The sequence below is a fragment of the Nerophis ophidion genome, linkage group LG14 (genome assembly GCF_033978795.1).
Source record: "Nerophis ophidion isolate RoL-2023_Sa linkage group LG14, RoL_Noph_v1.0, whole genome shotgun sequence".
NCBI classification, from domain to species: domain Eukaryota; kingdom Metazoa; phylum Chordata; class Actinopteri; order Syngnathiformes; family Syngnathidae; genus Nerophis; species Nerophis ophidion.
This window is the reverse complement of record NC_084624.1, coordinates 4,668,359-4,696,325: the sequence shown is the minus strand read 5'-3', so window position 1 is coordinate 4,696,325 and position 27,967 is coordinate 4,668,359. Positions and strand designations below refer to the sequence as shown.

Genomic DNA, 27,967 nt, shown 5'->3' with positions numbered 1-27,967 from the left:
GATAAAGAATGTGTCATGGTAAGTAGGAAGCACTAAATATAGAAACACGTATGTAACAAGTAATGTTGGGTTTAAAAAACAACAACTTTTAAATCAGGGACAAAAAAACAAAAAATATTAATTTGAACATTTTTATTCTTTAAAACACAAAAGTGTGCGACAACAATAATAATATGAGGGAGCTAAAATGTTTCAGTCACAGGATTAATGTCATTATCATGTTAGATCATGAGGCTAGATGGGAGCACTGGCATAACCCATCCAATACAAGTCAAATCAGATATAAAATAGCTGAAAATACATTAGGCTTTCGTGTACAAAGCAGCACTTTGCCAGCTTTGATAGTTGATTGCGAAATGAAATGAAAAACTAAACCTTGTAACAGAGGTACAAAACAAGATTGTCATGGAAATAATAGAAATCAAAGTAGTGTTAGACTAAGAAGACTCCTTCCAGCTGTTTGTTTCTGTGCATGGTCGCAGCGATGAAAATCCATGTGTGTGTGTATATGTATGTATATATATATATATATATATATATATCAATCTCTGTTTTGAAAGAGCTTTAGTTGTAGGTCAGGGGTCGGGAACCTTTTTGGCTGAGAGAGCCATGAATGCCAAATATTTTAAAATGTATTTCCATGAAAGCCTTATATTATTTTTTTAACACTGAATACAACTAAATGTATGCATTTTTAAGTAACGTCAACATTTTTGCAGTATAATAAGTCTCATATTCTTTTTAATAACATTTTTATTCTGAAGTTAACCAATAATAAAAAAAATACTTCTTACCATTAATGCACCTTCTTGAACAGGTGCGTTAGAAAACGAATGGATGAATAAAATGCAGGAGAATGTTTTGTATTTTGAACATTATTTTTAACTCCGATTACCAGTGAAAATATTAATTTCTTATCGTGTTAAGCAATGTCAGCTAAGAGTAATCTGAGAGCCAGATGCATCCATCAAAAGAGCCACAGGTTCCCTACCCCTGTTGTAGGTGGTTGTATAGTCTTGATTTTGGCACAGTGTCAAACGTTACTTGATTGGGTTCATATTTCTCTCTTACCAATCTGTCGCCCATGGAAGAAAGGAAATGATGGCTCACACACTTGCGTCCCGCCTATCTTTGCTCGGTGACGGCTTTGGAGGATCCTTAGCCGCCTTGGCAGCAGGCGCCGCAGTGCTGTCAGTGGCGGCGGTCGGCGCGGTGATGACGGGACGCTTGGCCTGCTGCTGCTCCTCGCCACCTCTGGCTTCTGGGCTGGGCTGGGCGGGCGGCTGCGCCTGCGGCTCGGACGGCGGCTGGACGGCTGAGTCCTGCTGCAGCTTGTGGCCCTGCAGGAGGCGCAGCTGGACGCGCAGCTCCAAGATTGCCTCCTGCTCCTCGTGGATGGCCTGGTTCAAGTGGGTGTTTTTGTTCTTTGGGGATAGCGGGACACCGGTGGGAACATCAGACACAGACTGTAGATCAGAACTGGGCAATTATTTTGACTCCGGGGCCACATTTAGAGAAAAAAAACGTGTCTGGAGGCCAGTATATCTATTTTTAGGAACACTAACACAAAGCTTCACAATAATGTCTGATTGAATGCTAAAAACGTTATGACAGAGCGCCTTAAAAAACAATGGAATTTTTACATTTTTCAATGAACGATAAACACTGAATATTGACAAAATATGAATGTCACACCCCCTTTTTGATCGACATATTTTACAATCAAGTAAAACATAACAAAAATGCAAAAAACATAGAAATATGAACACGAAATGTAAAAAATAAACCCACCTACAATCTGATATATATGATATTTACTCAATTTCCCCCAGGGAACAATAAAGTACTTTCTATTTTATTCTATATATCACTAAGATTTAGAACTTTTTGTTGAGAAAATCTCCTTCCGCGTCTGTGGAAACACTTCCCGCCCACACTGCTTGGTGCCTCATCTGAGCTGCTGTGACTTAGATTACCATAGCAACCAAATAGATGACCATAGTAACTAATTAGATTACCATAGTACAGGCCTGGGCAATTATTTTGACTCCGGGGCCACATTTAGAGAAAAAAAAACGTGTTTGGAGGCCGGTATATCTATTTTTAGGAACACTAACACAAAACCTCACAATAATGTCTGATTGAATGCTAAAAACGTTATGACAGAGCGCCTTAAAAAACGTAATGGAATTTTTAAATTTTTCTATGAACGATAAAACACTGAATAAAAATATGAATGTCACACCCCCTTTCGATCGACATATTTTATAATAAAGTAAAACAAAAAAATGCAAAAAACTGTGAAATATAAACACGTAATGTAAAAAATAAACCCACCTACAGTCTGATATATACAATATTTGCTGAATTTCCCCCAGGGAACAATAAAGTACTTTCTATTCTATTCTATATCTCACTAAGATTTAGAACTTTTTGTTGAGAAAATCTCCTTCAGCGTCTGTGGAAACACTTCCCGCCCACACTGCTTGGTGCCTCATCTGAGCTGCTGTGACGTAGATTACCATAGCAACCAAATAGATGACCATAGTAACTAATTAGATTACCATAGTACAGGCCTGGGCAAATATTTTGACTCCGGGGCCACATTTAGAGAAAAAAAACGTGTCTGGAGGCCGGTATATCTATTTTCAGGAACACTAACACAAAGCCTCACAATAATGTCTAATTGACTGCTAAAAACCTTATGGCAGATCGCCTTAAAAAACGTAATGTAATTTTTACATTTTTCTATGAACGATAAAACACTGAATATTGACAAAATATGAATGTCACACTCCCATTTGATTGACATACTTTACAATCAAGTGAAACACAACAAAAATGCAAAAAACAATGAAATATGAACCCAGCTACAATCTGATATGTATTTTCTGAATTTCCCCCAGGGATAAATAAAGTAAATAAATAAAATGATAAATGGGTTGTACTTGTATAGCGCTTTTCTACCTTCAAGGTACTCAAAGCGCTTTGACACTACTTCCACATTTACCCATTCACACACACATTCACACACTGATGGAGGGAGCTGCCATGCAAGGCGCTAACCTGCACCCATCAGGAGCAAGGGTGAAGTGTCTTGCTGACGACACAACAGATGTGACAAGGTTGGTACTAGGTGGGGATTGAACCAGGGACCCTCAGGTTGCGCACGGCCACTCTCCCACTAATCTGCTTTTGTCCTCTATTGTCTCTGTCTGTCTCCTCTTAAATTGATCTAAACCAACCACTTACAGATGGCGTTTAAGTACTCTCTATTCTATTTATCACTAAGCTTTAGAACTTTTTGTTGTGATTCTGCTTCCGCGTCTGTGGAAACACTTCCCACCCACACTGCTTGATGCCTCGACTGAGCTGCTGTGACGTAGATTACCATAGCAACTAAATAGATGACCGTAGTAACTAATTACATTACCATAGTAACTGGTATATCATGCATAAACACAGATTCCAACCATTGAAATACTTTGTATAGTTGAACACTTAGGGTCATTAGAAAACATGACAGCACATAATAATGGCAGCTACAGTTTCCATCTTTATGATCTAAAAAAGATATTTGAGAATGTCTGGCGGGCCAGATTGAAAAGCTCAACGGGCCCATATGTGGCCCCCGGGCCTTAATTTTCCCAGGTCTGCTGTAGATAGTGCAACAAAAAGATGCATCGTCGTACCTCCAGTTCTTCGTTTTGTTTCTGCAGGTCTTCCAGGATGATCTGCAGCTCCTCCTCATCCTCGCTTTCGCTCTCACTCTCAGATGAATACTCCTCTGTTTCGCTGCGACCCTGCTGCCGACTGGTGTGTGTGTGTGAGGGCGACACGCTCAGATTCACTCACTGATGGCCACCAATCTGATACAGAGCGCCATCTTACCTCTGGATGTCTGCGATTTCTGCCCGGAGACGCTCAATCTCTTCCTTCTCGGTTGCGATCTGTCGCCGTAAGACTTGCTCCAGAGAGATCAACTCCTCCTGCTCTGTCAGGATCTCATTCTCCTAATAATAATAGTAGTAATAATAATATTTTAGAATTGTAGGTGCCTTCATGGTAAATAAACCAATACAAACACAGGATGAATATTAAACGTGCACAATATCAGGGGATGAAAAAAAAAAACTTGAATGAATGTATGTAAAGTATATGGAGATGTCCGTTAATATCGGGCTGGCAATATTATCAGCCGATAAACGCTTTAAAATGTAATATCGGATATTATTGGTATCGGTTCGGAAATGATCGGTATCGGTTTCAAAAAGTAAAATTCATGACTTTTTAAAACGCCGCTGTACGGAGTGGTACACGGACGTAGGGAGAAGTACAGATCGCCATTAAACCTTAAAAGGCGTGCCGGCCCAGTCAAATAATATATACGGCTTTTTACACACACAAGTGAATGCAATGCATACTTGGTCAACACCCATACAGGTCACACTGAGGGTGGCCGTATAAACAACTTTAACACTGTTACAAATATGCGCCACACTGTGAACCCACACCAAACAAGAATGACAAACGCATTCCGGGAGAACATCCGCACCGTAACACAACATAAACATAACAGAACAAATACCCAGAACCCTTGCAGCACTAACTCTTCCGGGATGCTACAATATATACCCCCTACCCCTACTACAGACTTTGATTGACCTATTGAATATTGCCAAGGCCTAACCGGCACAAGTGTCGTTTGGCTTGAGAAAACATGGTAGCAACGCCACAGACCTTTCGCCGGAGTATTTCCCTCCGAGTAAACGGAGCCGATCGCTTACTTTCACTTTATTTCATTCGCTTCACTTCGTAGAGTCTCGGCGTGCGTTCAAGAGCGAACTGCTGTTATTAGATGGTCACATGTGCGGACAATATTTGAGACTGGCGCATTTGTGTCACACTATACAGATATATAAAAACATGTGATGTTGCTCTCATTTTCTCAACTCAGCGTCCTTCTCTCAGCTGCTGTGACTGAGTTAACCATGCAGCAGGCAATGTGTTTTTCAACCAAGGCACATTTTTTGCGTTGAAAAAATGCGAAGGCATGCAACCAGCAGAAATCATTAAAAAACGAAACTCAGTTGACAGTAAAAAGTCTTTGTTGCAATTGTTGGGTATGACTTTAAACCATAACCAAACATGCATCAATGTAGCTCTTGTCTCAAAGTAGGTGTACTGTCACCACCTGTCACATGACACCCTGACTTATTTGGAGTTTTTTGCTGTCTTTTACTTCGTCTCCTATTTTGGTGGCTTTATCTCTTTATTTGGGTATTTTCCTGTAGCAGTTTCATGTCTTCCTTTGAGCGATATTTCCCGCATCTACTTTGTTTTCGCAATCAAGAATATTTCAGTTGTTTTTATCATTCTTTGTGGGGACTTTGTTGATTGTCATGTCATGCTCGGATGTACATTGTGGACGCCGTCTTTGCTCCACAGTAAGTCTTTGCAGTCGTCCAGCATTCTGTTTTTGTTTACTTTGTAAGTTTTAGTTTCGTTCTGCTTTGCCTTCCCTAAGCTGCAATTCCTTTTTTAGCGGCACTCACCTTTTTTTTAAATTTTTGGTTTAACCATTAGACACCCTTTTACCTGCACAGTGCCTCCCTCCGTTTCTGACATCTACAAAGCAATTAGCTACTGGCTGCCACCTACTGATATGGAAGAGTATTACACGGTTACTCTGCCGAGTTCTAGACAGCACTGAAACTAAACAACAACACATATTTCGCAGAATACAATTATTGGTTTGCAAAAAATATCATTAACCCAAATAGGTGCAACTAGATAATCTCCCACGGCACACCAGACTGTATCTCATGGCATACTAGTGTGCTGCGGCACAGTGGTTGAAAAACACTGGTGTAGGGAACATTGCCACAACTTGTTTATAAAGTCTTGCCGTTTGTTTACCGGGATGGTCACTGGTCCTTTATTTAACTGCTAACTTTGCCAGTTCCCCCATGACATCAATCTAGCTCAAAATGTTTTGTCATTTAATCGAAGGCTGTGAAGTGTCAACACGATAAGTTGTCAGTGAGGCACGAATATTGCTATCTTCATGAGTCAAACTACTTTGTGTATTATATTGATATCAAAACTTGTGGGGTTATTTTCATTTCACAAAGTTTTTACTTCAAAAGACATTCATGTGACATAGCATTTTGTTAATGTTTTATGGTGTATAGTTCATTCCTGTACATAATATTTCTGCTCAAACTCTTAATAGATCTGTGTCGATACAGAATGTACATGTTCATACATTTAGTACATGTAAATGTGCATACCTTAAAAAATACCTATATCAAAATGTAAAAATAGAGCTAAAGGCATCATGTAATGAGAACAAGCTGACACGATGGTACTATTAATTAAGAAAAACACAATTATTGGTCTTTAAATATCTGGATAACATTTATCTACACCCTTTTTATCAGATATTATAAATTACCTGATCTGGCGTCGTGTTCACCCCCCACCCAAGATAATGGATAATCATGACTAATGATTGTGATTATTATTTTGGCCAGAATCGTGCAGCCCTATGTAAAAGACGACATCTCATATGAACAGTATTTTTATTTATATGGACAAAAAGTGCAGTTACGTCTCATGACCATCAGGTGTCATCTTGCATAATGCTTACATTTGCTTTAAGTGTTAAATCTTTTATGTCCATAAGGTGCAATCTTATTAAATTTTCACATTTATTTGTTATTATTTTGTTTTTAATGCTTGTGTTTTTTTCATATGTACATTCAATGTTTTACTTGAGGTACATGAAACAGTGTTCTCATCTACAATTGGTTTCTTCCACAGAGAAAACCATTTTGAATGCGTTGTTTCTTAAAAAAAACAAAAAACAGTTCAAAAGATTTCAGTATTAGTACTTTTTGAAGATTTTAACCACATTAAAAAATACCGCGGTAATAATGATAACCGTGATAATATTGGTAACTTTCGTGCTGTGACATCCCTAATCAGTTAAATTTAAAACTCATTAAGACTTTTTTCAGACCATATTGAACATAATTTAAGACTATTTCATATCCATACGGAGAAAAAGTACAAAATCAGAGGGCCAGAATGAAGTATACAAATTAATTGACTGCCCTTTCATATTGGAAAACAAAATGGTTAAACTAACTAAATACAGCAAAATACTCGCTATTGTAAACTAATTGAAAACAATATTAACAAATATTATAACAGTCATTTTTCACACTGTACTGAGTATGGGATTTTTACTCGTTAAAACTTAATTTAAATATTTTTTTAAAGGAACCACAATCATCAAAACTATCAAAACATTTTGAAATACAGTCTTGAAATATTTCATTCTGCAATGCCGATCTACACAATAAAAAAGATTCCTTTTTTTAATTGAACTTGTCAAAATAGTACATTTTTTAAGGATATTCAATTGATTGAGATGCACCTGTATATTGAATATATGCATAATATATTAATATCATTCATATAGTATGTATTATATATATATATAATACATTATATACAATATATTATTGTCTATTGTGAGCAAACTGTGGGGCTGAATTTCCCCCTGGGATCAATAAAGTACTTTCTATTCTATTCTATATTGATATAATGTATAATGTCCTAATAAAGACAAGTATTTTATATTATATATTGTTTCTAAAATAGGTATTCAACTTGTATCGGTGTATTACACATTGTCCAAACAATGAAACAACATTTAAAATTATTTGGGGAATTTTGACTAAAATATCAGAGAACTGTTTAAAATGAAAACATGATTATTATTATTTTAGAAAGATCTAAAATTAAACAATTTACACCAGGGGTGTCAAGCGTACGGCATGAAGGACGTATTAGGCCCACAAGATCAGATGGCTAAATATAAAAATGAGCGACATTTTTTAATCAAAGAAACTGCTCTTCTAAATGTGTCCACTGGATGTCGCAATAGCAATTCAAGTGTAACCCGCGTCACACATGACACTGTTTAAATCTGCCGTGTCAGCTGACTTTAAGCGCCCTCTTGATTGGCAGCTGCTTCTCCAATCGGCACATGTGCAAGCAATCAGCTGCTCCTGTTGAGGTTGGCAGCTAAAGGCGGTAGTATCGACTCTCAATACCTTCTTTCATTGTTAGTTATCCACTCAACGGTTAAAATAACGAAACGATAAGATGCAAAGACTTAAGTTAACTTGAGCATCATCTCTTTAAATAGAGTTCCATGCACCGCTTGCAATTGGTTGAATGCGCAATGTGCACCCTGAACTAGTCAACTTCTTTGTAAAAATGTGCATTTCTACATTTGTTGTGTCTGTTCTATTTTATGCTAAAATATACTATTTTTACATTGGTTAAGTTTGTAGTTATATTACCTTCATTTCGGCTATGATGTCATTTTGATAATTGTTTTGTTTAAGTGTAATATTTGAATAATAAATGATAAATGAATGTGTTGTGGCAGTTCCGGATTTTAACAACACAGCGGTTTGAGGAAAAACTGGATTGCTTTTCCAGATATTTTTAATGGTGAACTGCCAACATGAGAATCCAAAACAGAAAGTGTTTAATTTAAATGGCTTCATAAAACACCGACAAAGAGTTCATTGTGTTCTTCATGGTACTTTTTCAAACCGCATCAATTTTTCCTCAGAATTTTCAACTTACTTGAAGTGTTTTGCTAAGGCAATTATTTGTAATATGTACATTATCAGAATGAGCTTATTCTACTTATGGCCACTGTAAGAAAAAGAAAACCATTTTTAAGTTTTAATGCCATGATTTTACTCGGCCGGCCCGTGTGGAAATACATTTTCATTCCTGCGGTCCCTGAGTTAAAATGAGTTTGACACCCCTGATTTACAAAGTCATTTAGGGATGTTAAGAAATGTACCTGCGCCAAAAGGAGGTTGACCACTTCCTCTTCGTTTTCAGTCATTTCCTCTTTTGAAACGTCCTCCTTGGAGAGGCTGGCGATCTCCTGAGCTATTTTACTTTCACACTCCTGAAGTGGCACAGGGTAGAAGACAGCAAATTCAAACTCGGCATCACAATGTGACATGATGGTGTCGATTGGCCGTCCGACTTACTTGACGCTTGGCCTCTCTCAGCTTGCGTTTGAGAGCGGTGAGGATTCTCTGCACCTCCCAGAGACGCTCCTCTTTGGACAAGTCCTTCACTCCCGCTTGAAGGTCTCTGTGCAGGCAGTTTAGCAGGAACTCCTAGCGTGTTCAGAGTAACATTGAAATGGATCAAACAAACATTTTCCAACAGACATCAAACTTTTCTATGATTCGCTGTGCCGTATCATGGTGTTAATGTTGGACCCATGTCTTCAGTCACCTGTCTCCTGATCTCCTCTTTGATGCTGTCTTGAGTCTCGGGCAGCGCCGGCATGGTAGCCATGTTGGACCAGCGAAGGGGCCTCACTACCTGCCTCAGAACAATATCCCCAAACAGGTCCTTCACATGTGTGAAGAACATGTAGAGAACCCGATTTCCGATCTGTAATGAAAGTAAAAGGAGATCATTTAAAAATATGCCTTGTCTTGTGTTATACTATACCAGGGGTGTCAAACTCAAATACAGAGTGGGCCAAAATTTTAAACGGAACAAAGCCGCGGGTCAAGGTTGAACAAATTAACCTTTTAATAGGGACCCAAACAAGTTTTGCATTAAATATTGAACAAGCAAGGCTTATATAACTTAAATGACATGCAAAATCCAGTTTCAAATAATAATAATAATAATAATAATTAAAAGAATATCAATGGCATATCAAATAAAATCTAAATAAAAATGTTGTCTTTTTTTCTTTTTGCAATCTCCCGAGGTAAATATCACATTTTTTCCACAGGCTAATAATACATTTGAAAATAAAATAACAATAATGAATGAACCAAACATTCAAGCCTTGAAGTAGCAAGAGAAAACGCATGAATAAAACATTAATTATTGGTCAGTTTGCTGGAAGTTTCCCGGAAGAGTTAGTGCTGCAAGGGGTTCTGGGTATTTGTTCTGTCGTGTTACAGTGCGGATGTTCACCCGAAATGTGTTTGTCATTCTTATTTGGTGTGGGTTCACAGTGTGGCGCATATTTGTAACAGTGCTAAAGTTGTTTATACGGCCACCCTCAGTGTGACCTGTAGGGCGTTTGACCAAGTATGCCTTGCATTCACTTGTGCGTGTGTGTGTGTAAAAGCCACAAATATTATGTGACACTCTGTTAGTATGGAGGAAAAGCGGACGTGACGACAGGTTGTAGAGAACGCTAAAGGCAGTGCCTTAAATGCACGTCCCCAATATAGTTGTCCAGGAGGAAATCGTTAGAAATTCAGGAGAATGGTTGCCCCGGGAGATTTTCAGGAGGGGCACTGAACTTCGGGAGTCTATCGGGAAAATTAGGAGGGTTGGCAAGTATGAGTATTAGCGGTGAATGCGGTGTTATAGCGGCACCGACTCTGTATAACACCGGCGGGCCAGCTCTAATGCTAAATTGATATTGCCTCAAGGGCCAAATTAAATTACACGGCGGGCCGGATTTGGCCCGCGGGCCAGAGTTTACCCATGTACTATACTTTAAAAAAATAAAAATAAAATGCAAAATTGACTTATTAAAGATGTTCTAACAGTAAAAAACACTTCTTCATGGAAATAATGCCTTTGACCCGCCCCTAGCAAGATGCGTTCAACCCATTTATGCGTCAAACACTTTGGGGGAAACCCACCACAAAAAAGGCACATCTTAAATTATTTCGCTACACATCTTAAATGATTGCCAATCATCTATCAGTCAGTTACAAATGTAGGAATATCTAGTTTGATATTTTAGTTTTTCGTCAGTGCTAACCAAGCATTGCACCTCTCAAGGACTAAAGCCCCAATATGTTCTTTGGACCTCATCCCCTCTTCATTCACAAAACCTGTTTCCCTATTATCTCTCTACTAATCAAAACAATCATTAACTCTTCACTCACCTCTGGTACTGTCCCGCAGTCTCTCAAGCTGGCAGCTATCACGCCCATTGTGAAAAAACCCAGTCTTGACCCAACAACCTTACAATCTTCCGACCAATCTCTAATCTTCCCTATCTGCCTAAAGTACTTAAACGTGTAGTGGCCACCCAAATCAAAGCCAACAGCCGGATTGAACCCTTTCAATCTGATTTTCGACAACTACACAGCAAGGAAACAGCTTTTCTAAAAAAAAAAAAAACTCTTCCATTCCTCAAATTGTGGTCACCTCAACTTGTACTTGTGGACCTCACTGCAGCTTTTGACACCATCAGTCCCGCCATTCTCCTCTCCTGCATCAAGGCCACCCTCAACATCACCTGCTCCGTCCTGTCCTGGTTCAAGTAATATCTCACAAACAGGCAACAGTTCATCCACATCAATAATGCTCATCTTCAATTTATCTTGTGTTAAAAGGCCTCCCCCACAGTTAGGTGCTTGGCCCCCTTGTTCATTCTCTACAGTCTCCCCCTCGAAAGAACTAGCCGTCGCTGTGGATTTTATGGTCATTGCTATGCTGATGATATACAGCTACATTGCCACGTCTACAAACTCTTATACCCACTGCACCATCACTCACTAACAGAAATCGAAACCTGGATGCAACAAAGGTTCCTTAGACTTTACTGCAATGAATCAGACCTAATCTTAATTGGCCTAAAAAAAAAAAATTAAATAAATGATAAATGGGTTGTACTTGTATAGCGCTTTTCTATCTTTAAGGTACTCAAAGCGCTTTGACACTACTTCCACATTTACCCATTCACACACTGATGGAGGGAGCTGCCATTCAAGGCGCTAACCAGCACCCGTCAGGAGCAAGGGTGAAGTCCAGCCACAATTTTTCTTTAAATCATTATCAATGCCCTCTCTCCATTCACCGTAACCTCTAATTTGAACCACGCAAATAAGACAGACCGGATTATTTAATCGAAAATAAATAAGATCAGAAATTCTTCCTCTCTCTTCTATACTTAATCTCACCTTCATCACAACTGACTACTGCAATAGCATTCTTTATGGCACAAATGCTCCAAAACACTCAATACACTCCGATACATCAATCAATCTTTACTTATATAGCCCTAAATCACTAGTGTCTCAAAGGGCTGCACAAACCACTACGACATCCTCGGTAGAGACACCGGTCGGTAGTTTACCATGAGGTCAGGATCGAGATTAGGTCTTTTAAGAAGAGGATGAATAACCGCTTTTTTGAATGCTAGGGGAACAGTGCCCGAGGAAAGTGATAAGTTTATAATATTTAGCACTGATGGACCTAATAATACAAAGAGCTCCTTGATCAGTTTCCCAGGAAGAGGGTCAAGTAAACATGTTGTTTGTTTTATTCCATTTACACGTAACAATTCCTCTAATGTTATTTCCTCAAAACGAGAGAAACTATTTTGGAGGGCAGTATCCGCCGTATATACAATCGTGTCAGTGTTAATAGAACCCAGTTGTAGCTGGGACGCATTGTCTTTAATCTCCTTTCTAATGACTTCAATTTTCTTACTAAAGAATTGCATGAAGTCATCAGCTGAGTGGGTGGAGCTACTGGAAGGAGTCCCTTGTTGGGTTAGCGATGCTACCGTACTAAACAAAAATTTAGGATCGTTTTTATTACGGTGGATGAGATTTGAGTAATATTTAGCTTTAGCTAAGGTAAGCATGCGTTTATAAGTTATTAAACCATCCCTCCATGCTTGATGGTGCACCTCAAGTTTAGTCGTGCGACATTTGCGTTCCAGCTTTCTACATAATAATTTCTGAGCTCTAGTTTCTTCTGTCCCGGCAAGAAATCTGCGTTCAAAGGACTCCGGCTTATTAGTGATTCCCAAAGCCCAAAAAAAGTCTGCGGGCTATAGAGCTTTTTCATTTCGGGCTCCAGTACTCTGGAATGCCCTCCCGGTAAAAGTTCGAGATGCCACCACAGTAGAAGCATTTAAGTCTCACCTTAAAACTCATTTGTATACTCTAGCCTTTAAATAGACTCCCTTTTTAGACCAGTTGATCTGCCGTTTCTTTTCTTTTTCTCCTATGTCCCACTCTCCCTTGTGGAGGGGGTCCGGTCCGGGTCCGGTTCGATCCGGTGGCCATGTACTGCTCGCCTGTGTATCGGCTGGGGACATCTCTGCGCTGCTGATCCGCCTCCGCTTGGGATGGTTTCCTGCTGGCTCCGCTCTGAACGGGACTCTCGCTGCTGTGGTGGATCCGCTTTGGATTGGACTCTCGCGACTGTGTTGTATACAAAACGGTGCCGCTCGCCTCCTTACACATACCATATTGTTGGATTTACTATGTGTATTTGTTATGTGTATATATATTTATGGTGGGCTTGCTTGAGACTGTCAAGAAGGCGTTGGCTATGGGCGACGTTATACCACCTCTGGCCAGGACTTGGAAAGGCCGCAAAGACGCAGCAAATAGATTCCGATACGGCAAAAACATGGCACCATGAAGAGAGAGGTGAAGGCCGGAGTCAACTTCTTCAAACGTCTGGCTGTAGCAAATGGCAAGCTTGATGACGCAAAAACGCGGTTGTTTGCGGAGAAGCTCCAGAAACTATTATTGGACAAGTTTGAGGACCACTGGTACCTAGACAGCCCAAACAAAGGACAGGTGTTCAGATGTATCCAGATAAATAAATGGATGCCCTATGATGAGGCGCTCCTTAAGGCGTGTGGGGAGTGTTCAGTTGATTCATTCATGTCTATTATTTACATTATGATGATTCAAGACAGATACATTGTTTTGTTATGTTCATGTTTACTTTAGGTTATTACCTGCTGCTGCTATTGCTACTACTGCTACTGTTGCCGTACCAAATAAAACAAGCAAAAAAGTGCACAGCGAGTAATTCCTTTCATGCTGAGTGACGACCCCTATTCAGAGGGCCAATACGGAAATAACTGAACACATATCCTATGACCAAATCACCCGTCTTTCAGAACCTCCACTCGCCCCCAATCTGTCAGCAAATGCACTTTAATAGAGTAACAAAGCCCTTTCCAACACTGCCCACATCTTGTGGAACTCATGGTGCGTTCTAGTTGTACTGGAAAGTAGGAATTTGCGAGGTCCTAGTCGGACATTTAAAAATAAATAAATAAATAAAAATAAATAAATAAATATATATATATATATATATATATATATATATATATATATATGTGTATACCGTATTTTCCAGACTATAAGGCGCACCTAATAACCTAAAATTTTCTCAAAAGCTGACAGTGCGCCTTATAATCCGGTGCGCCTTATATATGGACCAATATTAAGCCACAACAGGTGTGTGAATGTGAGAGATAATGTTGTCTGTCTATCTGTGTTGGCCCTCCGATGAGATGGCGACTTGTCCAGGGTGTACCCTGCCTTCTGCCCGATTGTAGCTGAGATAGGCGCCAGCGCCCCCCGCGACCCCAAAAGGAAATAAGCGGTAAAAAATGGATGGATGGATGGAGGTCTCACAACTACAGTAAGCAGCCGCCGATTTCATTTTCCCCCGCAGGAGAAGAAGTGCGCGGTGCTTGCTGGGATATATGACTGTGCCAGGCCGTGCCGTTTCATTTCCATTTGTGTGTTTATGTAAAGACCCCAAAATGGCTCCTATTGAGAGACATGATTTCAGGAAAGCAGGAATTGTCACTGAACTGCTAGACAACAGCAGCGACACTGACTCCATTAACGACGTCTCGAAATAGTGCAAAATAATAACAATATATCAATAACTCAACGTTGCTCAAACGTTAATGTCACACAACACAACACACAAAATAAACATGTAAAGCTCACTTCATTAAGTTATTCCTCATCCACGAATCCCTCAAATTCTTTTTCTTCAGTGTCCAAATTAAACATGCCACAAGAGGTCTCGCAACTACGGTAAGCAGCCGCCAACCTTATTTTCCCTTGTAGAAGAAGAAGTGGGCGGTGCATGCTGGGATATATGACTGCAGGAGGCGAGCCGAGTTTAAACTCAAGGCGATCAGTCACACAGTAGAAGACGGGAACGGAGCAGCAGCGAGACAATTTAACATTAGCAGCAGCGACACTGACTCGTTTAATGACGACTTCGACGAGACGGAGCCGGGCATGTTGGATGCCGCATTCGCCCAACTGTTTGATTCGGACACTGAAGAAGAAGAATTTGAGGGATTTGTGGATGAGGAATAAGTTAATAAAGTGAGCTTTACATGTTTATTTTGTGTGTTGTGTTGTGTGACATTATTGTTTGAGCAACGTAAAGTTATTGATATATTATTGCTTTGCACTATTTCGATTGTTACTATATTGTGATTGTACTAATGTTTGACAGTATCAGACTGTTTTTTACGTGTTTATTGAATCGGGGAAAATAATAAAACAGCTGTTTATTCATTTTGGGAGTGAACGGAGTTGTCAGAACACTGGTTTGTAATCTATTAATAAAGTTGGACTGCCCTATCTGACTGTTTTGTTGACATTCCCTTTAGCGCAGCTCCATCTAAAGGATGCATAACGTAACCCCAGCCTCTACTGAAGCATCTATTCTATGCGCCTTATATATGAACAAAGTTTTAAAATAGGCCATTCATTGAAGGTGCGCCTTATAATGCGGAAAATACGGGGTATATATATATATATATATATATATATATATATATATATATATATATATATATATATATATATACATATATATATACGGGGTAATGTTTAGTAAATTTGCAGTTGAATGTTTGACTGCTGTGTTTCCTTTGTGGCTTCTTATTCAGTGTCTTAAAAAGTGTTTTATTAGATACAATGTATAATGGGCATATAGTTGCTGTTAAAATGTAAGTGTAATGTTAGCATGTACAGTTGCTCACGGAGCTATGCTATTTGCTACAGTTTGTGTCATGTTCTACTTCTTTAACTCGTATTGCTGTAGTTAAAGCACATAATGGTGCTATTTGGAGGGAGACACTTTATTGGAAACAAACACAGCTTGTTAGTATTGTCTATGAATGTTCTTATTCATCCAGGTCATTGTCATCTCAGGGCATTCAATCGATCGCAACTGGACTGTTTGGTTTGTCTTAGAAGACCTTTCGCCTTTCATCCAAGTAGGCTTCTTGAGTTAATGCTCATAGACTTAGATTGGTCAGATCGAGTCAAGCGGCTGGTGCCAAAACCCCAAATATTTATACTCCAATACAATTTATACAAAACTTATCAGTGGAAACGGCGCCTTTCTAGTCTAGCTTATGAAAAGCACTTTTAAGCTATCTTTGATTCTGTACAACACAATTCCAATACACTATTGTGGGATCTATATTTAAAATGAAAACACGAAAATGACATAGGGGACCTTAAATGCTGCGCTTGGTTGACAGTAAGTGCAGCAGAGAGGAAAATGTCCCATGTGGGAATAAATGAGCTACTTTTTAAGTAGACCACAGCTTCACTGACCCACTAAAATCTTTGTTGCTCTGCAAAACTTTCTTGAGGTTACAGCGACCCACCTGTATTGTAGGGTTGAGGACAATGGAGATGTTTTGGATGTTCATCTTGGTGTCAGCCTCCCTGGCTATGACATGATCCATGTGCGTGACCAGCCAGCCAAGGAGGAGCCGGCTATTTGGCGCCACTTCGGCCAGGAGCCGCTGAAACTCCGTCACCTTGTCGGCCTCCGCCTGGCGCCCGCACACATCCTCGAAGCGTTGGGCCTGGTCGCGGCCCAGCAGATTCTCGGGGAGCTCGCGCAGGTATTGCTTGAGGAGGCTGGCCACCGTGTGGGGATCGTACTCCTCCAGACAGGGACACTCCTCGCGGTCGTATGCTGCCTTAAGCTCGTCCACCTTGGACTTCATACCTAAGGGAGGATGAGAATATGAGCTATAATATGAACTATAAATCTCATGACCTCTTTAGAATTAGGTAGAGTAATTGGTTCATTGTTAAAAATTCAGCGTTGAGTTTAGGGCTGGGCGATAAATCGAAGTACTCGATATATCGCGGGTTTGTCTCTGTGCGATATAGAAAATGACTATGTCGTGATAGTCGAGTATACGTTCTCACGCAGTTGCTTTTAGCTGCTGGCATTACACTACAGGCTCTTCCCACTCTTTGTTGTCTCTCCTTCTCACAGACAGGAAACACACCTTCTTACATACGTCACATACGTATACGCCCTCGCAGAGCAGAGAGGTAGCCGCATGGGTAATGTTAGCTGTGGTGCGAGTGGTAATACGAGAGAAAGAAGGTGTGAATCTGGTAACAAACGAAGGAATAATTAATTCCCAAGAAAAACAGCAGGGGTCCATCGTCTGGCGGTGGTTTGGCTTCAAGTGGGAATATGTCAAACAGACAACCGTAATTTGTCAAGTGTGGGGCAAAAGTGTTGCTACAAAAAGTAGCATTACTGCTAATATGTAGCATCATTTGAAAAGTCACCTGCTAGAGAATGAAGAGTGTTTACTCTGCATGTCAACATCTCCATTCGGTGCCACACCAACAAAATACCGAGGCAACCATTTCCACATCAACACCGTATGAAAAAAATTGTCAACAACATAAGATAACGTCCGCAGTAACCTGCCACATAGTGATTTGACTTCCTATAATGCAGATCATTTTTTATTCGACAGTTATTGAAATATCTTGTGTGACATCATGCACAAAAGTGCCCTTTATTTGTTTTAAACTATTGTAGTGGTGTTCTGTACAAAAATTGCACTTTAATTTAACTTTGTTTTGATATGTCATCTTAGTGACATCATGCACAAAAGTACACTCATAGCTTGTTTTATAATGTCTCCCACAATCTTGCACTTTCTGTTTTGAAATGATATGAATGTTTGTGCCTCTGCTTAATAACTGTTTAATAAATACAGATTCGATAAATTGACTTAGTTGTGATTTCCCTCTCTGCATGAAAGTTTAAAATGAGCATATATTAATGCAGTATGAACAAGAATTTTGTAATATTGACAAATAGAGTCATCATACTGGTGTGATTATATGCATCAAGTGTTAATTCAAGGCTAAGGCAAAATATAAAGATATATATTGTGTATCGTGATATGGCCTAAAAATATCGAGATATTAAAAGGCCATATCGCCCAGCCCTAGTTTAATTAATTGTTCATTATTCCTGCTTGATGGAGGCAAACCAGAGCGCACTACTTCGCTACAAACAGCAGAGGATCTGTTGATCAACTCAACAAACTTACTGAAAGCTATGCAAACCTGAGCTATATCCACGCACACCTCCACACTGGGAGGGAAACAGGAGTTCAGAACATTTATAGAGAAGAGTCTTGCATTAAAATACAAAAAATAAAGTAACTCATTGACAGTATCTATTAAAAAGGCTGATATACCTGAGACCCTGTAGATGCCCTCACACTTCATGCCGTAGTTCTCAATGTAGTCCACACACTCTCTGAAGATAGCCGGCAACTGGATGCCGTCGTACAAGGCGGTCCGCTTCACCGCCTCCGCCAAGGGGGCGCCAAAGATTGGCCTGAAGGTGGGGACCTCAATTGGGACCGGCTCGGTCTCAGTGACAGCAACAGGCTTCTTCTTCTTCTTCTTCTCCTTCCACTGCTTGACCACGTCAGCGGCCGTGAGGTCCTTCGACTTCTTGTCCTTGGCCTCCTTGGGGCCTTTCTCCTTCACCTTGAAGTCCTTCTCCTTCTTCTTGGAGAAGCTGGGCTTCTTGAACACGTGGATGCCCTTGGAACGCTTCATCTTGGACGGGCTCTCCGCCTCGTCCGCCGAGCTGTCCTCTTGGAAGGCGGCGTAGCCCTCCGCTGGCCGAGAGAGAGATAGTTGTTGTTAGTTGGTCCTCTTTTATCAGGAGAACATGGCAGCAGCGGAAGAGACACAGAAAGGGAGATGTGCGAGGGAGGGAAGATATCAGGGGAGGAGGGGAGTTGAAAAGAGGTCAGCCACCAATTTAGCATCAACTAGAGCTGCACCTTGCACTACAAAACAAAGATCATGTATAAAACATTTCAAGACAATAAGTGATTACCGATGGTCTGATCAGGGTTTTATGCTGTCCATTCCCATCATCTATTAGTGAGATTGGCCGATACTGATCACATGTGTCACCTGTAAACTTATCTATTTATTAAGTGCTATTGACAGTTTAGCAATATTTAAATGTGTTCCTTATTTAATTTTATTACATACAATGGTTTGATCAGAACAACGTCTATAGTACAAAATAACTAAACAAAAGCAAAAACGACTGAACTATAGAACTACTATTTTAAATAATTAGCTTTTTGCCCTCCGCGTGTGTCTAGCGAATTATTACAAGTTTGCAAATGTTAACAAATACAAAACAAAAAAGAAAAAATATTTTGAGAAAAAGATATAAAATACAAATATCATATCATTTAACATTATCCATACATCCATCCATTTTCTACCGATTGTCCCTCTCGGGGTCACAGGGGGTGCTGAAGCCTATCTCGGCTGCACTCAGACAAGTCGCCATCATTATAAATATTATAAGTGCGGGCGAGTTGAAATGACTCGGCGAGCCAAATTTGGACACTCTTCAGAGACCGTAACTTCTTCCTTTCTGCTGTAACCTGATTCAATCTTACTTTACTAAGCACTTATTTATTGTTGTTGTTTAAGGCTAGTTTAGTGGTTAGCATGCCTGCTACTGACTTGTTATCGGTATCGGGCTCTTGTTATCAGTATTATATAGCAGTTTTTATTTTATAACTACATCAGCAGATAAAATATTCACATTTATGATACAAATATTATGTTTAAATTATGAAGTAGATAGTTATAAACACTGCTTAAGCACCAGCTCGTTGAGAAAAGTTGGCTTTCTTCACTGCAATACCCCACCAACATGCAGTTTTGGTCTCTTATGCTTTCCTTTCAAAATGTAATTTTTTGGCCAATAATATAAAATTGTACAAAACTGAGCACATCCCAAGAAATCCCATATTTAATCAATTTTCCTGGAGATTTCCCATATTTTGAAATGCAAATGTTGATGGTCCCCGTATCTACAGCATTAGGCACACATAAAAAAGTGTTTGTGAAATCCCGTGATATTGTTTGATGCTAAATTAAACACGACATTAGCGCCATAATAAACATGTCATTATTGGTCCAATGTTTCCTCAAAAATGTTGGTAAAAACACAAAAAAGCCTTGCTTAAAAGACTTGTCCAGCTTTTTACTGACGTGTACTATTCATGTTCAAATAACTTTTACTGCAAATGAATATAGACTACAAATATCGGTTATCCGCTTCCTTGACTTCTAATAATCGATATTAGCCCTAAAAAACACATCACTCAATCTCTAGTATGCAACATGTTTAGCCCAGTGATAATGGTACATAATTATACTTTAAAAGAGTCCTATTATGCAAAACCAACTTTATTTTTACCTATTGGTACCTGCTGTTGTGTATTTGGGGTTCTGTGTAAATCCCGAAAATTTAAAGGCATTGCGGAGATATTTATAAAATAATCTTGCTTTCCTTTCTACTTCCCCCAAACAAACTGATTGGAATGTGCACAATTGGTGACGTCAAAGATTGAGAAAACAGTGAGCGGATTATCCTTATACGGATACTTGCCAACCTTGAGACCTCCAAATTTGGAAGATGGGGGGTGGGGGTGTTGTACATATTTTCAAGTATTTCTTATATATATATATATTTCATCTACCATGTTCAATGGAGAAGTCTGATCTACAAAATGTGCAGGCACCATACCCCTTCCCCTTCAAGCTGTCCTGGATGAACTGAAATATATATATATATTTTCCAATCATTTTGGAACATGCAAGCGTACTTCTTCACCTTCTTTCTCGTCATCGCCATGTCTCTTCTTCTTTCTTCTGCTTTGTGTCTGTTATGTTTTTGGACATTACTACTTGTCGTAGTTTTGAAGCAATGCATGATGGGAATCCGGATGTTATGTGTCAGTGTATTAACGTGCCGGCTGGAATAAACACACCAAGAGAAATAGCTCCGTGCTTGCCTACTTTATGGGTTGTAAATAAACCTATGGATAAAGGAGACATATATGATAGTCGCCTTTTCAGGTGAGAGAGGACACTAAAGGCAGTGCCTTTAAGGCACGCTCCCAATATTGTTGTCTGGGTGGAAATCGGGAGAAATTCGGGCGATTTGTTGCCCTGGGAGATTTTCGGGAGGGGCGCTGAAATTCGGGAGTCTACCGGGAAAACCGGGAGGGTTGGTAAGTATATCTATATTGTATAATAGTATCCAGAGTGCCCTGTCCGTGCCCACTATTGTAGACTGCTCCTGTTGCGGGGCAGACTAGGTCGTACATGCACACGCATCCTCTGCTGTTGCCATTTCTAATACAAAGTAGTAGTTCAAACATATTTCTGTCAGTAGACTTACTAGAGAAGCGCTGAAAAAACTACAACAAAATGGGCGGGGAGAGGACACAGTCTAAGTGGAGGCAGTAAACAAGACGGCCCACAAAACAGTGCATTCCGAAGAGGTGATCAGAAAGTGGCTCGAAAATTGTCTGTAAAAAAAATCTACTGTATGAAACATTTTGACTAAAGAACCACCATTAGAGTAGATGTTATGTAGACCACAATGAAGTGTTGGATAGGGAGAAAAAAAAAAATGCCAGCTGCGTTGATGCAATAAGGATGGGGGAGTACGTCCTAAAACTGACCATAAGCATTTTTACAGGAACCCACCACAATGACAATGCCAAGGCACTGTTCTTACACCATGGGTTACCAGAGTAACACAAAGTTCCTTCTTGAGATGCACACTCTTCCTGTTTTTATTTATTTTTTCCAGAAAGTAGATGCTAAGTTGCGTTAAAGTTACACAACATAATCACCCCAGTGCTCATATTAGGCACACCACTCTAAACAGGTCAATATGCAGGGATTTCTGCCTTTTGAGTTAATAATGTGTTATTGTGTTTGTAGAACTGTACTACACTCTACTGAGAGCTGTTTCCAATATTTATAATATCATCTAGGCGTTCACAAATTATACAATGCATATTTTTACACAATAAAGGTTTGTTTTTTTCTTTCCAATTATGAGGTGTTTGCGCCAACACTTACTGCGCTTCTCCTTCTTCTTGAACTTGTTCTTCTTCTTGCTGTGCTCCTTGTCGTCGTCGGAGACGTAAGCGTCCGGCGTCTCATGGTGGAGTCCGTCATGTGGCGGGGACGGGTCGCCGGTGCGATACAAGCCCGGAAACTTAGTGGGGCTGATCTCCTCTGAGCTGGGAGTGCGGTTCACGCTGCCCGAGTGCTCGGCTCGCCGCTGCTCGGCGGGGCTGCTGCTGGGAGGCAGGAAGCACTCGGTCATGATGGTGGCTTGACCCGGCCTGGCTTGATCACGCGCGCTGAGTCAGCAAGCAGAAACGCCTGCTCGCCATCACACCTGCAGGTGGGGAAATGCTGGTAATAATGGCTAATATATGATAATTTTGCCTTCATATTAGCTGACTTGTGAATGATAAAACCCTAAATATACTTTAAGTAACAGCTTTTAAAGACTTTAGTTGTTGCTGTATCTGTTTTGATTGGAAATGAAAAAAAAAATCTCACAAATAACCTCATTCCTTCAATACTGAGAAAGTCGACTTTTAAGGAGATCATTAAATCAACATTAAACAGCCTTTATTTAACCAGATAAGAAACCCATTGAGATCAAGATCTCTTTCACAAGGGTGACCTGGCCAAGAGGTCAACAGCACATGTCACAAAGCAGTTTGACCAAAATAATACATTTTAAAATGCGTAAAAGAGAACTGTAAGACAACAAAGACTTACACTTTTTAAAACACAGACACTGTCTCTCTCGCTGTCTGTCCCTCAGGATAGAACGAAAGGCTCCAAATGGAATTAGTTCAGAGAGTTCAGTTTCATGCATTCCATGCCAGAGGGGCAGCAATACCAAAAGCTATTTTGCCAAATTCAGTCCGTACATGGGGAACAGTTAAAAGAGAGACATCCGATATTCCGATATTGTCCAACTCTTAATTACCGATTCTGATATCAACCGATACCGATATATGCAGTCGTGAAATTAACACATTATTATGCCTAATTTTGTAGTGATGCCCCGCTGGATGCATTAAACAATGTAACAAGGTTTTCCATAATAAACCAACTCAAGTTATGGAAAGAAAATGCCAACATGGCACTGCCATATTTATTATTGAAAGTGCATTATGTTTTTTAACATGCCTCAAAACAGCAGCTTGGAATTTGGGACATGCTCTCCCTGAGAGAGCATAAGGAGGTTGAGGTGGGCGAGGTTGAGGTGGGGTGGGGGCGGTAGCGGGGGTGTATATTATAGCGTCCCGGAAGAGTTAGTGCTGCAAGTGGTTCTGGGTATTTGTTCTGTTGTGTTACGGTGCAGATGTTCTCCCGAAATGTGTTTGTCATTCTTGTTTGGTGTGGGTACACAGTGTGACGCATATTTGTAAAAGTGTTAAAGTTGTTTATACGGCCACCCTCAGTGTGACCTGTAGGCCTGTTGACCAAGGTTAGGGTTAGGGTTATGGGGTTAGGGTTACTTATGTGTGTGTGTGAAAAGCCGTAAGTATTATGTGACTAGGCCGGCACGCTAAGGCAGTGCCTTTAAGGTTTATTGGCGCTCTGTACTTCTCCCTACGTCCGTGTACACAGCGGCGTTTTAAAATGTAATCAATTTTACTGTTTGAAACCGATACCGATAATTTCCGATATTGCGAATTAAAGCATTTATCCGTAGTTAAAACATACAAATTGTTAGAGCACAACGCATAAGAGCTGTTTTTTCTTTGTAACAAAGTACACACAAGTATGGAGACATTAAACCCAAATGAGCCTTATAAATGACAGCCAGCACAAGGTGTGTATCTGCGTGCACTCAATGACGACAAGTCTGATTTCATATACAGTTGACAGTGATGGGTGAGGGACTACGAAAGCCAGTAACAAATCTTAGTGCTGAGTGGAGAACAGTGTCCTGGGACTCGAGGCATTTAAATGAAGAACGTCTTAATAATCAATTACGGGCAAGATAGTCGATGTCACCAGTTTCTTTCTGACTTTAAGAGAGAAGCAGTTATTTCTAGGAAAGAAACCGAGCTTTACCCTAAGCTTAGAGATTGAGTTGTTAATATGGGCTTTAAATGAAATCTCCTGATCAAGAGTAAAACCCAAGTATCTGTAATTTAAGCCTTGCTCTATAGGGTTTCTATTTGATGTTACAATATTTGGAATAGCTTCCAGTAGCACCCTTGAATGAGAGAAATCCATTAGGTTGCTTTTATCTGTATTAAAAACCAATTTAAGATCCAATGAGCGAGCCTGGATGAAAGTGCATCACTAGCCTCCTTCAAAACCTCAATAAAAGAACACCTCCGGGCAACTACAACCCTAGCCTAACCACCTCCCTGGATTGTAAATAATCAAATGTAAATAATCAAATGTATATACTTGTTATAACTTATAACTTGAGTTCACTATGGTCACCGCTCTCTGGACATATCCTACCAAGTGAGACCTACACTGTTACAATGTCCATTTTTCAGAGGATATAATTGTTGATGACTGAAGTGCTGATAGCAACCCTACCTAACTCCACCCCCCCCCTGATTGTAAATAATGTAAATAATTCAATGTATATACTCTGATGATAAACTTGTGTGATGACTGTAGTATGCGGATAGTAGAATTAGGTTCATGAATCCAAATGGATCTTTATTACGATCCCCAAAGAGGGAACTTTAAGTTGATGATTACTTCTATATGTAGAAATCTTTTTTTATAATTGAATCACTTGTTTATTTTTCCACAAGTTTTTTGTTATTTTTATATCTTTTTTTCCAAATAGTTCAAGAAAGACCACTACAAATGAGCAATATTTTGCACTGTTATACACTTTAATAAATCAGAAACTGATGACATAGTGCTGTATTTTACTTCTTTATCTCTTTTTTTCAACCAAAAATGCTTTGCTCTGATTAGGGGGTACTTGTATTAAAACAATGGTCACAGGGGGTACATCACTGAAAAAAGGCTGAGAACCACTGCACTATGTAATATGGCTTTAATAGTACGCAGATGACACGGCCATCGTCGGGTGCATCAGGGACGGCAGAGAGGAGGAGTTTCGGAATCTGGTGAGGGACTTTGTTGTCTGGTGCCACATGAACCACTTGCAGCTCAATCCATCAAAGACCAAGGAGCTGGTCATTGACTTTGGGAGGTCGAGTCCACGGTCACAACCTATTGTGATCGAGGGAGTTGAGGTACAGACCGTGGACTCATTCAAGTACCTCGGGTTTGGGTGGACAATAAGCTGGACTGGACTGTTAACACGGACCACCAGTACAAGAAAGGACAGAGCAGGCTGTACTTCCTCAGGAGACTACACTCCTTCAACATCTGCAAAAAACTCCCGTGGATGTACTACCAGTCTGTGGTTGCCAGTGTTCTGTTCTACATGGTAGTGTGCTGGGGGGGCAGTACATCTAAGACTTGAGAAACTGATCAGGCGGGCCGGTTCTACAATCGGAATGAAACTGGACACAATGGTGACGGTGGCAGAGAAGAGGACTGTTGACAAACTAGTGAGCATCCTGGATGATGCCAGTCACCCTCTACATAGTGTTATCAGTAGCCAGAGGAGCCTGTTCAGTTCTAGACTGCTTCATCCCAAGTGCAGGACTAATAGACTCAAAAACTCCTTTGTCCCACACGCCATTAGACTGTACAACTCCTCTCTGGGGCGGGGGGGGGGGGGGGGGGGGGGGGGGGTACTAGGATGACAGGGGATGCAAAACAATAACAGTGCAATACGTTTTTAAAACATGGTCACTACTGCCTACTTTGTCTTGTTATATTCTTATTTTACTGTTATATTTTTATTCCCATTGTTATTCTTATTGTAAAATTTCTCTATTTTATTTCCATTTAAACCCCCATTATTTACTTTTTACTTTTATTTAAATTGATCTCAACTCTGTACACTGCTGCTGGAATTTTAATTTTCCTAAAGGAACTCTCCTGAAGGAATCAATAAAGTACTATCTATCTTTTAATTTTTTTAGGTTCCAGACAGATTAGTTTTTGTATTTTTGGTCCGATACGGGTATGGACAAGACTCTCACTATTATGTTAAATCCACTATAGACTGGACTTTCACTATTATGTTAAATCCACTATAGACTGGACTTTCACTATATTACTTTAGACCCACTCGACGTCCATTGCTTTCGTTCTCCCCTAGAGGGAGGTGTTGCCCACATCTGTGGTCCTCTCCAAGGTTTCTCATAGTCATTCTCATTGACATCCCACTGGGTTGTGAGTTTTTCCTTGCCCTTATGTGGGATCTGAACAGAGGATGACGTTGCGGCTTGTGCAGCCCTTTGAGACACTTGTGATTTAGGGCTATATAAATAAACATTGATTGAGTGAATGTAAGTGTGAATGTTGTCTTTCTATCTGTGTTGGCCCTGTGATGAGTTGGCGACATGTCCAGGGTGTAGCTGCCTTCCGCCCGAATGCAGCTAAGGTAGGCTCCAGCACCCCCCGCGACCCGAAAGGGACAAGCGGTAGGAAATGGATGGATGGATGGTTGATTGATTGATTGATATTGTTTCCATTATGTGTGATATCAAGTCACGAAAACAATAAAGTAAAGTCTAAAAGTAACTAAGTAAATGATCATTAATTGGGACGACTTGTCCAGGGTGTACGCCGCCTTCCGCCCGATTGTAGCTGAGATAGGCACCAGTGCGACCCCCACGACCCCAAAGGGGATAAGCGGTAGATAATGGATGGAAACTTGCTTATTTAAACGATGTGTCGTCAACATAAACATTGAAGCCAATACTTCTTTCAACCTCTCGCCTTTTTTACCTTTTCCCGCTGTCTGTACGGCGTCGTGACAGAAAGTGTCTCCTTTTCGAAAATTTAATAGACATTTTAGGAGGATATTGTGACGAAAATGGTTGAAAAATATACAAACTATAAATGGATAACATGCTAACTATAGCTAGCGGCTAAATTAGCTAACTGGTTAGCCACACTTCGGTTAGCATACAAATAGCTTAACTCGGTCGAAAGCAAACCTCGTCCAAAATTACGATATGTAAGTATATGTTTTATTTGAAAAACCTCTGCTTTATTTAGCGAATAAAAAAATATAATAAGAAATCAACTTTACCAAGGGGTATCCCAGTCGGTCAGTAGCTTCTGTCATCGGGGCTTGTGTCGGTCTGCGCCTGCGCTGTGGAACAAGTGCATGATGGGAAATGTAGTGGAATAGCTTACCTTTAACTTCCAATTCACGTTTCTTGTTGATTATATTTAAAAAGCAGACGTCATTTAAATCAACACAGAACGGCATTTATTCGTCATTATACTTGAAAAATGTTTTATGCGGGTTGTAATGGCAACAAGTGGCCAGCAGATGGCTCTAAACCAGGGGTGTCCAAACTTTTTCCACCGAGGGCCGTACACTGAAAAAAATCAAATAAGCGGGGGTAATATTCATATTTTTTATTTTAAAAACCAATACGATGTATGTATAAAAAAATATACATTCAGGCCTCCACTCAGTTACGATCCCGGGGGTTTTGGTCGAAAAATATATAAAAAATGTGTCATTATTCAGTATTATTATTTTCATTATTATTCAAGTTTTAAATCTCTAGATCAACATTTGGAAAAAAAATGGAAAAAACACAAAATATGCAATATTTTCACCCAATAACTTTTTTAGTTGGAATATTTGAGATTATATAATAATTGGAGCCTTAATTTTGGATTTTGATTCATTATTTTTTTAGCTTTAACACTCAAAAACAAATCACACTAAAATAATTGGGGATTCAAAAGTGTTTCACTCATTAAAATGTTAAAAAATTATACTGATTACATTTAGCACAATAATCTCGAGATCAACTTCAGATATATCCGTCAATTTTAAGTTT

The 27,967-nt window shown here is 39.9% G+C and overlaps 1 protein-coding gene across 1 annotated transcript; it reads right to left on the bottom strand.

Annotated features, from left to right (window-relative positions):
- Positions 1–117: 117 nt before the first annotated feature.
- Positions 118–27,329, bottom strand: ralbp1 (ralA binding protein 1). The gene is made up of 10 exons (XM_061919685.1): positions 27,199–27,329; positions 22,092–22,416; positions 18,365–18,796; positions 16,505–16,854; positions 9,346–9,507; positions 9,093–9,224; positions 8,897–9,007; positions 3,892–4,013; positions 3,693–3,813; positions 118–1,424 (listed from the first exon to the last, which is right to left on the bottom strand). Exons 2-10 carry the CDS (start codon positions 22,339–22,341, stop codon positions 1,107–1,109), a joined length of 1,998 nt encoding a protein of 665 aa, XP_061775669.1. The 5' UTR covers positions 22,342–22,416; positions 27,199–27,329; the 3' UTR covers positions 118–1,106.
- Between the last annotated feature and the right edge of the window lie 638 nt (positions 27,330–27,967).

What these genes read in the sequence shown, in the direction of transcription:
- ralbp1 (XM_061919685.1), bottom strand. Translation starts at nt 22,341, where the DNA reads ATGACCGAGTGCTTCCTGCCTCCCAGCAGCAGCCCCGCCGAGCAGCGG. An exon ending in GGGCATCTACAGGGTCTCAG is followed by an intron (nt 16,855 to 18,364) that starts GTATATCAGCCT and finishes ATCCTCCCTTAG; the next exon opens with GTATGAAGTCCAAGGTGGAC. An exon ending in TGAGAGAGGCCAAGCGTCAA is followed by an intron (nt 9,008 to 9,092) that starts GTAAGTCGGACG and finishes GTGCCACTTCAG; the next exon opens with GAGTGTGAAAGTAAAATAGC.